The sequence below is a fragment of the Meles meles genome, chromosome 14 (assembly GCF_922984935.1).
Source record: "Meles meles chromosome 14, mMelMel3.1 paternal haplotype, whole genome shotgun sequence".
Lineage (NCBI taxonomy): Eukaryota > Metazoa > Chordata > Mammalia > Carnivora > Mustelidae > Meles > Meles meles.
This window is the reverse complement of record NC_060079.1, coordinates 52,431,132-52,445,920: the sequence shown is the minus strand read 5'-3', so window position 1 is coordinate 52,445,920 and position 14,789 is coordinate 52,431,132. Positions and strand designations below refer to the sequence as shown.

Genomic DNA, 14,789 nt, shown 5'->3' with positions numbered 1-14,789 from the left:
TTATCAGCATAATATTTAAAATCATGAAGGCTAGATCTCAACGGCCTATTTTAAAATCCTCCTTTTGCTGCTTATTAGGCAAGTTACCTAACTTCTCTGTGTTTCCACATCTGTAAAATGAGAAGAGAAATACCACCCACCTCACAAGGGTGTGAGGAATATACACGTAGGGTAGTTAGGAGTTAGAACAGTCCTCTTCTGTGGAAGTTTGGGCGTTTGCTGATTCTGCAGCCACTCCTCTTCCTCCTCTTCCTCCTCCTCTTCTTCCTCTTCCTCCTCCTCCTCTTCCTCTTCCTCCTCCTCCTCCTCCTCCTTCTCCTCTTCCTCCTCTTGTAACTCCTGAGAAATAACACCTCTCTCTTCAGACAACAGTATGAATTCCGATCTCTGGCCAGCAGCTTTCCCTCATTGTATCTCCCAAGATGTATTTAGCTGCCTTTAGGCATTAAGTTAGAGAATTTAAGGGACTGTCTCTTAAAAATCAGATGTTTTTCGAATGATACCATATTTAAATTAAAAGGTAAAAATAGGGGCGCCTGGGTGGTTCTGTGTGTTAAGCCTCTGCCTTTGGCTCGGGTCATGATCTCAGGGTCCTGCGATCGAGCCCCGCGTCGGGCTCTCTGCTCAGCAAGGAGCCTGCTTCCTCCCCCAGTCTCTGCCTGTCTCTCTGTCAAATAAATAAATAAAATCTTAAAAAATAAAAAATAAATGAAAGGTAAAAATACATTCCCCATGCATATTGGGGGAAATATGCAGTGAGCACTGAATTGCTTCCTCATGATAATTATGTGATAGTTTTCACTTGTGAATGTTTCTTAAATGTTAGAAGGGAGATTAATCCATATTATTTATAGGACTAATTCTGGTTCAGTATTTTACTTTTATATATATCACCAAATTTTAAGCCTCCATTTGACCAGTCTTTGTTTTGAATACACTTTTGAAACTCCTTGGCTGCCGCAATTTTTGAAATTATTCTAATTTTCTGGAGTATTAAAAAAAAAGTATCATGTAACTTACATACACTTCAGGAATATTTCTCTGGTCAGTTTTTAACTAGTGGTGTGTGTGTGTGTGTGTGTACGTGCTCACACACATGTATGCGCATGTAAATGTACTATCTGGGCATATTTTCACTGAACATGAGTAATATTTTGAATATTATTTCAATTTATTTGAATTTGAATAATATTTCAAAATATTTCATGTATGAAGGTTGGGAATGTCAGAAATATCTTAAATCATGGAACATAACAAAGTTTGTGAGAAAGGTCTTCTATTGTCAGTTTTTCTTGGAATTAGCTTCTTTAGGTCACTTTAGTGTTCCTGATTGAGTACACCTAATATAAATCCCTTTATACTGTAAGACAGCCTACGTAAGACACTAGAAGTCACACTTTTAGGATTGTTTTTATTATTTATTTGCAACAAATCATCTTTCTACGTTATAGACTTTTTTCCCCCATGTTAGAACCCCTCTTTAGCTCCTAGGATGCTCTTTGATGTGTGTGTGTGTGTGTGTGTACCCACACATATGAATGTTCTGAGACTCAGATTTTTTTTTAAAGATTTTATTTATTTATTTATTTGACAGTGAGTGATCGAGAGAGATCACAAGTAGGCAGAGAGGCAGGCAGAGAGAGAGAGAGAGGGAAGCAGGCTCCCCGCCAAGCAGAGAGCCCGATGTGGGACTCGATCCCAGGACCCTGAGACCATGACCTGAGCCGAAGGCAGCGGCTTAACCCACTGAGCCACCCAGGCGCCCGAGACTCAGATTTAAACGTACTGATGACTTCATGCATACTGAAATGTCTCTTCTCCCCCACTTTTCAAGGCTTAACTTTATTTCATCTTCCTCTGTGACACCTAGGTGGGGTCCCTCAACTTCCCACTCTACTTTGTTCTTCCACAGAGTTTCTATTTTGTTATGGAAGGTGTGACTTGATATAGGCTAGAAGAATACGGACTTCAGTCACAGTTATTTTTATTGTAAAGTGTGGGTATTTAATCCTAGGTCATCATGCTTTGTACACGAACTTATTAGGTAATACAAGCAGCTAGTCAGTGTTAAACTTATGGTAAGTAGCCAATGGATGGTAGCTATTATTGTTATACTTATTTTACTTACTTATATTTGTCTCACCTTTGTTTGTGAGCTTCTTTAAATTAGGTATTGTGGCATAGGGTTTTTAATGTCCTCAGTTTCTAGCATATAGGCAATCCACAGATGAATTAACAGAATATATATACTATGGAAGAAATATCACAATTACACATCAGCAGACCTTCATCATCTGCAGCAATTACTTGGATTACATTTGCTTTGACTCCCAATATCCATATTTCTCCAGCGTTTAAAGGAGTCTTTGATCCTTGTAAACAAGAATCAACCTAATATATCATTTGTCATTCTCAACAAATAGTATTCTGATTTTCTGGTATTATTTAGTCATGAGAGAAGCATATGGTTATGCAATCCATTTGACGGTCTACTAATTTGCTCATCGTTGAGAAATACTAATTGATAATGTATTTATGATGACAGCTTGCTATCTGTGGTGGGCCAGATTATGAGCTACATAGGGTAATGATTGTGGTGTCTTTATGCACAAACTGGATTGATGAGTTCAGCCGGACAAAACTGTTGTTCAGTAAGGCACTTGGCAACCCGTAAGACATTCATTAAAAATATCAAATAAATCCTCTTGTTTCTGTATCATTATATCAAAATGTCGGTAAAACAAATCTATTAAGCTCTTTGATCCATCCTTCAAATTCTATTTTAAAATCTGCATATGTTAAAATTCCTCTGGGTTCAGATATTTGAAGAGATTGAATATGAAAGTACCCTAAAAATATCTTGTCTGATATTTTCTAATTATTGTTAAATATTTTGAGATTGCAAATTTCATTTAAATGTCAACTGTAATTAAATGTGTGCCATTTGTTTTTCCACTCAGGTTTTGCAGTTTGATGAAATGTTTTTCCCCACAATTTAATAAATATTTGTTTTATTTCACATGAATTAATTCAAAACTGGATAAGAGCAACATATTTTAATCAACTATTGTTGTGATGGACTAGAAAATAAATTTACTCCCTAAGCACACTGTTTACTATGCATTTGAATGTAATTTATCTTGCTTAGTATTGGCAAGTTAAACATAGAAGGCAATAATTAATAGGAAAGCCAAATACTGCATACTGCATACTGAATAAGGCAACTTATTTTTCTTGAATATATAAAATTTGTAATTACCCCATAATATATATGCCTCGCTATGTACAGACAACACTCACTGAACTGAAGTAGTAGAGAAATTATTAGGCTTGTGTGAATTACACATTTTTAATTGGTACCAACTATGTGTTGATCATGATTATATTTTCAGTTGTTTTCAAAATTGGAAGCTTGCTTTTTAATGTATAAATCACACAACCACATTCTACTTGCATAATGTATTAGGAAGGGAACTGGCACCCTATTATTTTGTTCCTCCCAGCAGGCCCTTGGAAACTCCAAAGATTTGTAATATCTTTAGTACGATGGTTTAAAACACATCCTGATAGAAAGGATTGAGAGAAAGTTGTCAACGCTTTTCACATGGGAATGCAAACGTGTGTGTGGCCAAGTCACTTTTGGCAGAACGTGGTGTTGTATGCCATCGTTTCCCGTACAAGTACAAATTGCATGTGCTCATATTTGTGTTGTAATCTAAATCACATAAATTAGACATATGAAGGCAAAATTTAATCATCTTGTCAGTTCGTTGCAATACAAATCAGATTTTTGACTGTGCAACCCCGATAAAGTGGCAATTACACTTAAATATGAGCATAGCATAAATTACTTTTCAAACCATTATATTGAGCACAATATATGTAAAAGAAATGCTTAATTCATTTGCTATGGTTACTTTCTTTTAAAGGTTTATTTGTTCTCTGTCTGCAAAGAACGATGCGATGTAATGGAAGCTGAAAACAGATTAAAAGAGTGATTTCCATGTCGGTGTGCTTTTGCTTTACCTCCTCCCTCTGAAAATGGGCTGTTGATTCAGTGAACTCTGTTCTTCAATGTTTGCTCAGGCTTCAGGCCATACCTTACTCTGAGTGAGACCTTAATTCGTAAAGTTTGCTCTTTCTGTGTTATCTGCTAATAGTGAAAAATTCCTGGGTGGAAGCATAATTTCAGAGAAACATAAAGCTGGAAACAGGGAAGAACTCTTTTTATAAATGGAGCATTTTCGATTGATTTCTGTGTAACTAGTAGAATTCCGTAAGATTTTTGGTTGTTAATGACCTGAAATTCCCCGTCTCCTGTTTCTCTTAGCAGTTACATCACTGAATTCTCTTAATGGAGGAATTGGAGACGCTGTACTTGGAGAGCCTAGGGGTGTGAACCTGTTGTCTGTCCTAGGACCTTGCTATAAAAAACACACAACCAGGACTGACGATAGTCTTGAGGAAGCGTAACTTGGATTCGAGTAGGTCATTGTTCCTAGTTCTCAGGAAAGTTTAAGTGGAAATAAGAGTCTGTGTTTCTATGTGCTTGACTATGAATGTAAGGAGGAGGGTTGGGACTGACATTTGTTGAGTAACTAATAAATGCCAGAGTGTCTGCTAAGTACATTGTACATTCTCCTTTTCAACGTTCATAGCCGCCTCCTCAACGAGATTTTATTTATTTATTTGAGAGAGAGAAAGAGTGTGCACACAATCACAAGCAGGGCGTGGGTGGCGGGCGGAGGAAGTAATAGACTCCCCACTGAGCAGGGAGCCCAGTGGACATGGGGCGCCATCCCAGGACCCTGGGATCATGACCCGTGCTGAAGGCAGACACTTAACCAACTGAGCCAACCATGCGTCCCATGATACAGGGTTAATAAACGAGGAACAGGGCACACAAAACTTAAACAGCTTGCCCTAAGTCACATTATTGCCGAGTGTTAATGCTGGTGTTCCTGCTGTTTGGTATTCATGTTGTGATCTTTTCCCAACATGAGAAAGCCCACAGTCCTTCTCAGATGGAGCGGAGTGTGTCCTTTATTCATGTGAGATCCTGAAAGTGTGTGTAGAAGAGTACTTGGTGTTTGTATATCATCACCTGAATTGCCTGATGAGTCAAAGAAAAGGGGTGGAACTTTGTGCCTGAGTTTTTGTCTCAAGGAAGCGAGGTAATGCTAGAAAGTAGGGATGTAATTATAAAATATGTCCAGGAAATAATCTGCCTTGAAGTTTTTTGTATTATCTTTTTTAATTCATGAGGTCTTCGCTATGATGGTTTTGTGTTAATAAATTTAATGGAAATTGGATTACTTATTGTAAAGGTACTGCTCTCTGTGGACTCTACCTCCCCCAGTGGAAGTGATTTCTGTTTAAAACTTGGGGACTTCATGAGATACAAAGAATAATGATCACTCTTTAATAAATCATGAAAATTATATGTATTTCATATGTAGACATTATTTAGAATGCAGAACCACATTCCCTAAGTGGAAAAGAACCAACTGTCTTTTCCTATTTGTGGTGAGAGCCATCTCTAAGATTGGATATTCGTATAGACATAACTTGCTGACTACTTTGGGCCTATGTTAAAGAAGAATATCTGAGGACTAGTTTGCTTCTCTATAGAAAACGATGTTTGTGCCACGGAAATCCGTGTGTCTTTTCTCAGCAGTGAGAAGTCTCATGCTGTACAAGTTCAGGTAGGTGTCACCTGTCACCTAGCAACAAGCTCACTGCTTTGTGCCTTCAGCGTCTCTTTTCATTTTTAAGTCAAAATAGCTATGAAAACGTAGCACTTAGATATGCATTTATCTCCAGAAATATTTAGATTAACCTTCAAATATTTTTAGTTCCCAAGATAACTCATTGCGACAGATAAAACAGAAATAACTTTAAATGAAAGCAGGCAACGTATGTATCAAAAGCTTTGAGGCACAGCAAGGCCAAGGTGAGTCTGTTACATAGTATCATCGACTGAAATTCAGAGCCTGCTTGTCGGCGTCCCTAATTGGCTTGAAAAGTTTTGTGAATATGCATATAAACCTTTGTTACCTGACTTTTTTTTTTTTTTAATCAGCCCTTGAAAACACAAGATCACAGCTAATGAAGCAGTGATTTGTGAAACTGAATCTAGAAGACGGAATTCCAAATGGGATTGCTGTACCATTACCAGAATTCAATTTACTTGAAACAGAGCAACTAAATTACCTTTGGGCAGAGAGTAGAATACCCTGAGTAGTCAGATGTCTAGAAGCACCTTTAAAAGGTGTCTCTCTGTCTCTGTTTAAAGATACAGAAAAGGGATTTTCAGAGGAGCTGGCAACAAGTGTACTTATGGTTCCCGAAGTATGCAGAATGTATTAAACACTCACCTTTAGAGATGGAGAGCATAACAGATCACTTCAGGTCTGATGAAGAGCTAGCAATCTGTTACTACAGGTGATGAGATAGTGCCCATACCCTAAGGTGTAACTCCTTCTTCATTAAGCTGGGTAGTATCCACGTCCATTCTGACCAAGGTCAGTTCTATTGTCCAGAATACTTAACTGTCTTTGAATTACAAAGGATGTTTAGAATTCCTTTTCGGAAATATTAGGGGAGGAAACGAGTTCAAAAGGAACAGAATTTAGAAGATGATTTTCTATTGCTGCAATTTCTCCAGACTCACCATTAAAACAGGAGTGTTTACTAACAGTTCTAGGCAGCAATTATTTTTGTTTAAAAGTAAGCCTGAACTTCTTTCCAAAATGTAATATATCATGCCTTTTCTTATTACTCATATTTATTTTGTGTTGAAATAAGGGACCAACCCTTTGCTTTTTCTTTACCTGACAATTGAGAATCATTTTTGGAGCCAGGAAAGTAAGCACCAAAACATGTGTGATGAATTTTTGATGAGGACAGTGGCCTTTAAAACTTCTGTGCTGTGAGAAGATTTACGGGATAATTTTACAAACCTATTTGGCAGACTTAAGTAATATTTTAATTAGGAAATTGATGAGATATTAACTATTCCTGGAAAGGTGCCATTTTCCTATTTTATATCATGGCTTGATTTTGATGGGGATTTGGGGAACAAAACAAAAGCCCCCTAGCATGAATAAAGTAGACATTTGTCTATTTTGTGGTTTCAATTTTGGGAAGTCCTGTTATTTTCTTGCTTAATCTGGGCCAGTGATTAAGGAGTGAGAATTCCTATGTGAACGACAGTACACATTGCTGCATAGACATGACCTCAGTTAGGGGAGGTGGTAGACAAACAGGTGTTACTGTTACCCCTGCTTCTGTGGAGAAGGAAGTGGGGACGCCGGTTGGATGAATTTCAGGTCAGATGGCCAGTGGGAGACAGCGGTGAGCCCGGGATGGGTCTTCTCAGCTCTAAACTGTGTCTTCATTTGCTGTCACATGTGCTACTTAAAGTATTGGGGTGCTCGAGGGGAGCTGCTGGTCATGAGATGAGCTTGAGCACTCTTTGAGGAGTGTGAATTAAACGGAAAACGAAAGTTAGCATTATACCAGGCTCTCAGGTTTGAAAGATACAGAGGTATACATTGAAGTTGTAGGTGGTTGCAAAGACAAACCAAAAATCCATGCTCAGATGTGGAGCTAAGGAGTTCTAGAAGGACCCTGACATTATCTAACTAGTTACCTTGGGCATGAAATTAATCACCATTGTCAAATTGATCTTAAAATAGTTCATGTACTCAAGTCCCAGAACTGCTTTCAGTACAAATTATCTCACTAGGCTACTTTGTAAATCCCCCAGTGCTGTCAAAATGTGGGATATTATGTTGGGTATAGTTGACATTATTTAATGTGTTAGTCAGCAGATTAATTTTATCTAAAAATACAAATTAGATAACGGAGGCCCTAGTTACGTGGATAGGAAGAATCCGTATGATTGATAGAAACATGAGTTTATTTTGTTTTTCTTCCATTTGTCATTAATACCTTCATTTACTCATTTGACAACATTTATTGATCCCCCTAAAATGTGTGAAGGAATGTGCTCTGTTTCCGGAAATAAGGATTGGTGTGGCACTATGATAGCACGGGCTTCTGTTTCTCTGGGGAGCATAAATTGGTAGAGTCTGTTTAAAAAAGACCTTTTGAAAAACCAGGAAAAAAAGATCCCTATTATTTTGATGTGGTAATTGCACTTCTATAACTGTATTCTAAGGCAGTAATTAAAGGTGCAGACTTAGAGCAGCCAAGTATAGTAGACAGGGGTGCTCGGCTCGGGGGTGGGGAATGGTTATGAAGATCTGCCCTGGGCTCTCTCTGCTCATTGGGCCCTCCTTCCTGATTAGAGTCTGTCCCTGTCTGCCCAGAGAGGACGTCCATTCCAGTGGCACAATGTCATCACCCCGGCTAGCAGAGTCCCCGGTGGCTGTAAGACTGACATAGAAGGATGTTTAAAAGGTATCAGCAGTAGTACAAAATTGTAAATTATTAGGCAAAAATTAGGGAGTAAATATATCTCTGCAGTGGAGTGTTACGAATTTTGGATTAAGCATCAGGAAGTTGAGTATCATGTGAAAATGGCCAAGATATATCAAAGTGTGGGGGAAAAAAAAAACTACAAAATTGGAATGTAAGATTGAAGCCAGTTTTTGACGTACGTAGTACATTCTGCTAAGTTGGAACTGATCGATTTAGATATATTTTGAAAACTAGAGAGGACAGGACGTGTTTGATAAGAACATGGTGTTTTAGATGACTTTTTAATTCTTTCAAGGGAAACCATATTATGGTTTCATAATGTAAAATAGAAGAATTATACTCTGAATTTCCAGAGAAGTTTTCTAGTTTGCCATTGTAATATTAAGATATTATTGGGGTGCCTGGGTGGCTCAGTTATTAAGTGTCTGCCTTCGACTTAGGTCATGATCCCAGGGTCCTAGGATTGAGCCCCACATGGGGCTCCCTGTTCGGCTGGAGCCTGCTTCTCCCTCTCCCACTCCTCCTGCTTGTGTTCCTTCTCTTGCTGCCAAATAAATAAATAAATAAAATCTTTAAAAAATATTATTAAAATGTTACATTTACATTATATTGCTTTTCAGTAGCATTTCTAGTAGTAAAAACTATGGTATATCCATTTTGAGATATAAACTTTTTTTTATATGTAAATATTACATACGTATAGAGAAGTGGAGAGGAAGGAGGGAGAGGAGCCAGGGGAAGAGAGAGAGAGAGAAGGAGATACTGGTTAATTGATTGATTAACTTAAAACTGGAATAAAATTAAAAGCCAGTCTGCCTTACAGACCAAGCCCGTGGAACTTGTGAATCATGCTATGTTTCATTTAAGGCCCTATGAGCGAGTGAACCCTTTTTCTGTTCAAATGTCTGGAGACCCATGCAGAGGAAATCTGTGCCGTGCTACAGGGGTGAGCCACCAGCAGAATGGGTGCTGCTAAGAACGCCAAGGCCTTTCCCTCTTGAGTGTAATTCCAAATGAAAAAGCAAAATTCAATTATGCCTACTAAGCTGGCTTAACTGAATGCCAAAGAAAATTTGCCTCATGAAAAGGGAATTCTGAAGCAAGTTACATAATGTGCTGAATGAAAATAAACAGGAGGACTTTCGAGATACTTCCACATGAGGCAAATGCTTTATTGTAACCAGAACTCTCTAATCCAGCAATATTTAATTATATTTAGTGAGATCCAAATGGTCCTGGGATATGGAAGCTTTTGAAATTAATTTTTTGGGGTACCTGGGTGGCCCAGTCAGTTAAGCATTTGACTGGACTCTTGGTTTATTTAGGTTCCGGTCATGCTCTCAAGGTTGTGGGGTTGAGTCCTAGGTGGTGGGCTCTGCGCTCAACAAGGAGTCTGCTTGGGAATTCTCTCCCTCTGTTCCTCCCCCCCGCATCTCTCTCTCTCTTGCAAATAAATAAATCTTTTTTTTTTTAAGATTTTATTTATTTATTTGACAGAGAGAGATCACAAGTAGGCAGAGAGGCAGGCAGAGAGAGAGAGGGAGAAGCAGGCTCCCTGCTGAGCAGAGAGCCCAATGCAGGGCTCGATCCCAGGACCCTGAGATCATGACCTGAGCCGAAGGCAGAAGTTTAACCCACTGAGCCACCCAGGTGCCCCACAAATAAATAAATCTTTAAAAAAATAAAAGTTGCTTGGGTATTGATTAACATGGAGGCACCGAAAAGTATTCATATGAATTATGCTGCATATGTATCAGCTGTAAAGAGGGGGAAAAATCATTTCCTCTGGAAAACAGCATTACTTAAAAATCCCTTGGTTGCTAAGAATAAGGGAGCCAAGTGCTCCAGTAGGAATATTTGTGATTTTCATATATTAAATTTACTTTTAAACCAATTTTTGCCATTTTTCTCCTCCCCTTTGTCTCTCTGGTACCTCCCTTTCTTTTTCTTCCCTCCCTCAACTCTCTTTATCCAGATCCTCATTATCTTGTGCTCAGGAGCTGTCCTAGTTGGAGATGGTACTTTTATTCTCTCATTTCTCCACTTTGCCCTTTAGTGGCTGGTAAAGAGCAAGTAAAAAACAAACAACCAATGAAAAAAATATTCTGCGACTGTTGCTTTGATTATCTCATTCTACCAATGGAGAGCCTAAAGAGTTGCAGAATGAAATTGTTCACTGCCCAGTGGAAGAATGTCATCAACATGTGGAACCTTTTCTCATTATTTGTTTTTGTGTGTGTTTCTTGCAGGATCAATGTGACTCTAGAGACAAATGGATGAATGAATATCCATATGAAGAGGAAAACAATAAAGGTTGGTTAGTCAAATTTTATATAACCGCATTGAAAATCTTAGGTTGAACATGACTTTGGGGCCCTTATGCTCATTAGAACACTTCTGTGTCTGGATATGGGACAGAAGTCCACACTTTGATACATACATCTATCTGTAAAGTGTAATTTAAAAATTTTAAACCCTTAAATATGAAGAAATATATTATAAGGAAGAAACCCTTTTTTATGTAAGTCTAGCTGTTATCAGTTTCATAGAACTGAGGCTGGAATTAAGGAATCAGCTTATTGATGAATATTGAGAACTGGAAGACCACTGGATACAACTGATCCCTGGGACAAAGAAAAACAAAAGAAACCAGCTTTTGTGTATATATATGTTAGTTCCTACAAGCGTAATCCTGATACCAGCGCCACATGGCACAGGATTGCTGTCAGATGCTGTCTTCTTTGTGTCAGCTGAGACAGCTTTCCTCAGAGGAATGGGATGACTTTGAAGGGCTTTTCTCTTTGGTGTTTCGCAGACAGGTACCACTGTAAATTAGAGGGGAAAGAAAGTCTTGTGAATTTCAATAGTAATCAAATACTGGCTGTACTTTATGTGTGGCAGTTATTTGAGCTTTTCTCCTACTCTCTACTGGTTATGATATAAAAATCATAGGCAAAAGAAAGAGAATTACAGTATATTAAACTATCTCTTTCCTAAGATTTTCACACTTAACAGGTCTGTTTTGCAGCATGTGCTTCATAACACTTGTGGAGCTGCGCAGTACCTGCCATTTCATATTTTCCTTCTGCGTTGCTCCTGCTACTGTCAAGTAAATGTACATTATGCTGTGTCTTCTTCTGCCAGCCTACCTTCGCAGTTGCTTCCAGATAATTTTCCAGGTTATATCTTTCATTTAACATTGCCTTCTTCCCTCATCATTGCTAAAATTACTCCTTTCTAGTATTTTTATCTGGAAGATTTTCAGACCTCTAGAGGGCGCATGGATTCATACATGATACAAGGGAGACTTGTGGGTATATTCTAATATTCTTTTTCTTGACCCCAGTATTGCCTACATGGGAGAATTTACTTTGTGAAAATTAATTGTGCTGTGTATTTTTAAAAAAGATTTTATTTATTTGGGAAAGAAAGAAAGAAAGCATGTGAGAGTGAAAGAGCGAGAGAGAGCTCGTGTTCATGAGTGTGGTGAGGGGCAGAGGGAGAAGCAGTTTCCCCGTTGAGCAGGGAGCCCAGTGCAGGATTCAAACTTAGGACCCTGAGATCATGACCTGAGCCGAAGGCTGATGCTTGACCAACTGAGCCCCTATACTGTGCATCTTTATTTGTATCAGTGAGTTGCTATTAAACTGGCTTTGGGTGGAGGGAGTCGGGGGGGTGCGGTCTGTATTGCTCGTCATTGCCCATGGTGTAAATACTCTCATTATGATTGGTTTCAGTGATTTAACAACTAGCTTGCAGGGATCTTTAATATTTAACAACTGGCACTAGTGAGCTGGGGTGAGTTAGCACCAGCACACCACTGATAATTTCATTCATAAAGTAAAGTTAAATGGTATTATGGATTCCCTAAGGCAAAGGTAATAAATTTGAATTTTCCTGCTTTGTCCCTATGTAAATATGGAAACTTTCACTCGTTATCACGCAAAATTTGTTTATCCCTTATATATGATGTTGGTATAGTATTACTTTATGTTTTCATTCAATTGTTATTACATTTTTTTGTTTGAGTGGATCAGTATTAACTTTGTGAGTTTATTTATTTTGACAATGTCATTGTTCTGTAACTAATTTTATGACAACTGAAGATGATGGCGAAGAGAATCATTGTGTTCCTACTTACCCTGAGGAAAAACTCTGAAAATATTATCTTGATTGAATATAATATATGTGATTCATTCTAAAGGATTATGCCTCCTAGCTTACAAAAGTCTTATTCAGAAGTCTGTATGGAGGAAGGAGCAGTGAGTATTTCACTTAATGTTTTTGTCCCAAAGAATTATATGTATTTTTTCTTATTGCAGTTTTTCATTTTTTGGTCTGTATTTTCAGTTACAGATGCCTCAGAACAGAAAATACATTGGTGCTTCTTTTTAAGCTTGCTTGAATCAGGTGCCTTAGTTTTTGAATGGTTTTTTAAAATGATTTTATTTATTTATTTGACACACAGAGAGAGATCACAAGTAGGCAGAGAGGTAGGCAGGGAGAGAGAGAGGAGGAAGCAGGCTCCCCACCAAGCAGAGAGCCAGATGCGGGGCTCGATCCCAGGACCCTGAGACCATGACCTGAGCCGAAGGCAGAGGCTTAACCCGCTGAGCCACCCAGGCGCCCTGGGCGCTGTTAGTTTTAACAATGTCTGATTCAGGGAGAAAATTGCAGAGCTTGAAAATTTATCTTTTCTATGTATTAAGTGTATGGACAAGGTCACTTTCAAGATGAAGTTTTAGAATGTCCGCAGTGCAAGCAGCATTGCCACTGTCTATGTAACTGAAAAGACATTTGAATATCGCTTTTGAAACTATTTAGTATGTCCAGTTTGTGACTAGCGATAAAATCTTGCCAAGAGCCACAGAATATCATGCTGTGCCTTTCTGCTTAGGTTCGAATATTTAAACAGCCTAAATAGCATTTGCAGAATTCCTTTTGTGGCCACACCAAGAGTCTCACTTCCAGGAGCAGTCTTCCTCTTCTCTTTGAAAAGAGCTATATTTGCATTAAGTCCTTTCCCTTACTCAAGTGTTAAGTTCCTTTATTCACTTTCATTGCACTTGAGTTTGTCCCCTTATGATCTGCCATTGGGAAACATCAAGGAAATTCAGAACAGATCCCATCTTCCATCATTTTCTGTTCCCAAATATTGGCAGGAAATATGGCATATATCTCTCGAATGTATTTCACCAGTTGCTGTCACAATGAATGAGGTGGCTTGTTCAGGGACCGGGCTTCGCAAACCTGGCTTTGCCCCATCTGTCTTCCAGCCGCTCCAGGGTATGTTTACCGAGTGCTTCTCAGCTGCTGGTTTAGAGCAGGTGTCCAAAACATGCGCGCGCATAGCCATGAGCCCCGCTCACCAGAGCTCACGTTCAGAGTTCTGCTCTGTGACTACCTCTGATGAAAGCTGCTTACACCGTCCAGCACCGGCAGCGGATGACTTTTACTTCTTGTATCTGGAAACCACGAGGACAATAGCAAGCTTTGCTGAGGAATCTTTGATTTCCTACCAAAAAAGAGTTTATAGCATAGTGATGGGCCTAATGTGGCTGCTTTTAAGTTCTTTTCCATGAAGTTCTAAGGCCATTTCTTCAAGACAGGGTAGAAGGAGTCACGGCAACCTAGCCTTTCTTCCATTTTCAACTAAGTAGGCAGAGTGGCTCGGAAAACCCCGGGTAATGTAAGTAAAACGTGGTCAGCGCTGGGCTACTATACGTTTATGTAGAGTAGTTGCTTAGATAGTAAACATGGACTGGAACAAACAAACAAACAAACAGAAAAACCCAGAAAAACAAGTCATGACACTATAATGATCTGTCTGGATGATTGTGGACCAGTGATGACTTTTCTGAATTTTAATTTTCTCAACTGCATAGTGGAACTAATGACACTTGTCCTATTTCAATGGTTGTTATGGCGGAAAGGAAGTATGATGTTTTCAAGAAAACATTTTAAAGCGTAGAGTTCTAAATGTGAGCGTGGTACTGATACTATTATTTTTATAGCATGAGATTCGTGACTTTGTTCTATGACTTCACATTATAAAGTCATTTTCAGAATTGGAAGCACCCTCAAATGTCACTAACTCTAACTTGTGCTTGGGGTGTGGCAACATTCTGGAAGGGTTGGTTGGTTCCATCAGCCTTATGTTGAGTACTCTTTGGAATTTATACTATATGTGGCAATTCATTCTACTGTCAGGCATATATAATTATATTACAAGTTTATCCTCGTATGGAGCCAAATCGGTAGATGTGATAATGATGGAAACTAGTGGGTATATCACATATTTATTAAAATATCATCCTGAATTAGGTCACTCTTCCATCAAG

At 38.6% G+C, this 14,789-nt stretch overlaps 1 protein-coding gene across 7 annotated transcripts in view; it reads left to right on the top strand.

Annotated features, from left to right (window-relative positions):
- KLF12 (Kruppel like factor 12) overlaps positions 1-14,789 on the top strand; it is a 436,995-nt gene that overhangs the window by 134,428 nt on the left and 287,778 nt on the right. For all 7 annotated transcript variants that reach the window (XM_045978049.1, XM_045978044.1, XM_045978050.1 and 4 more), the window contains one exon: positions 10,698-10,761. In XM_045978049.1, coding sequence (XP_045834005.1) covers positions 10,729-10,761 — 33 coding nt within the window. In that variant the 5' untranslated portion in view covers positions 10,698-10,728. The remainder of the gene's footprint in view (positions 1-10,697; positions 10,762-14,789) is intronic.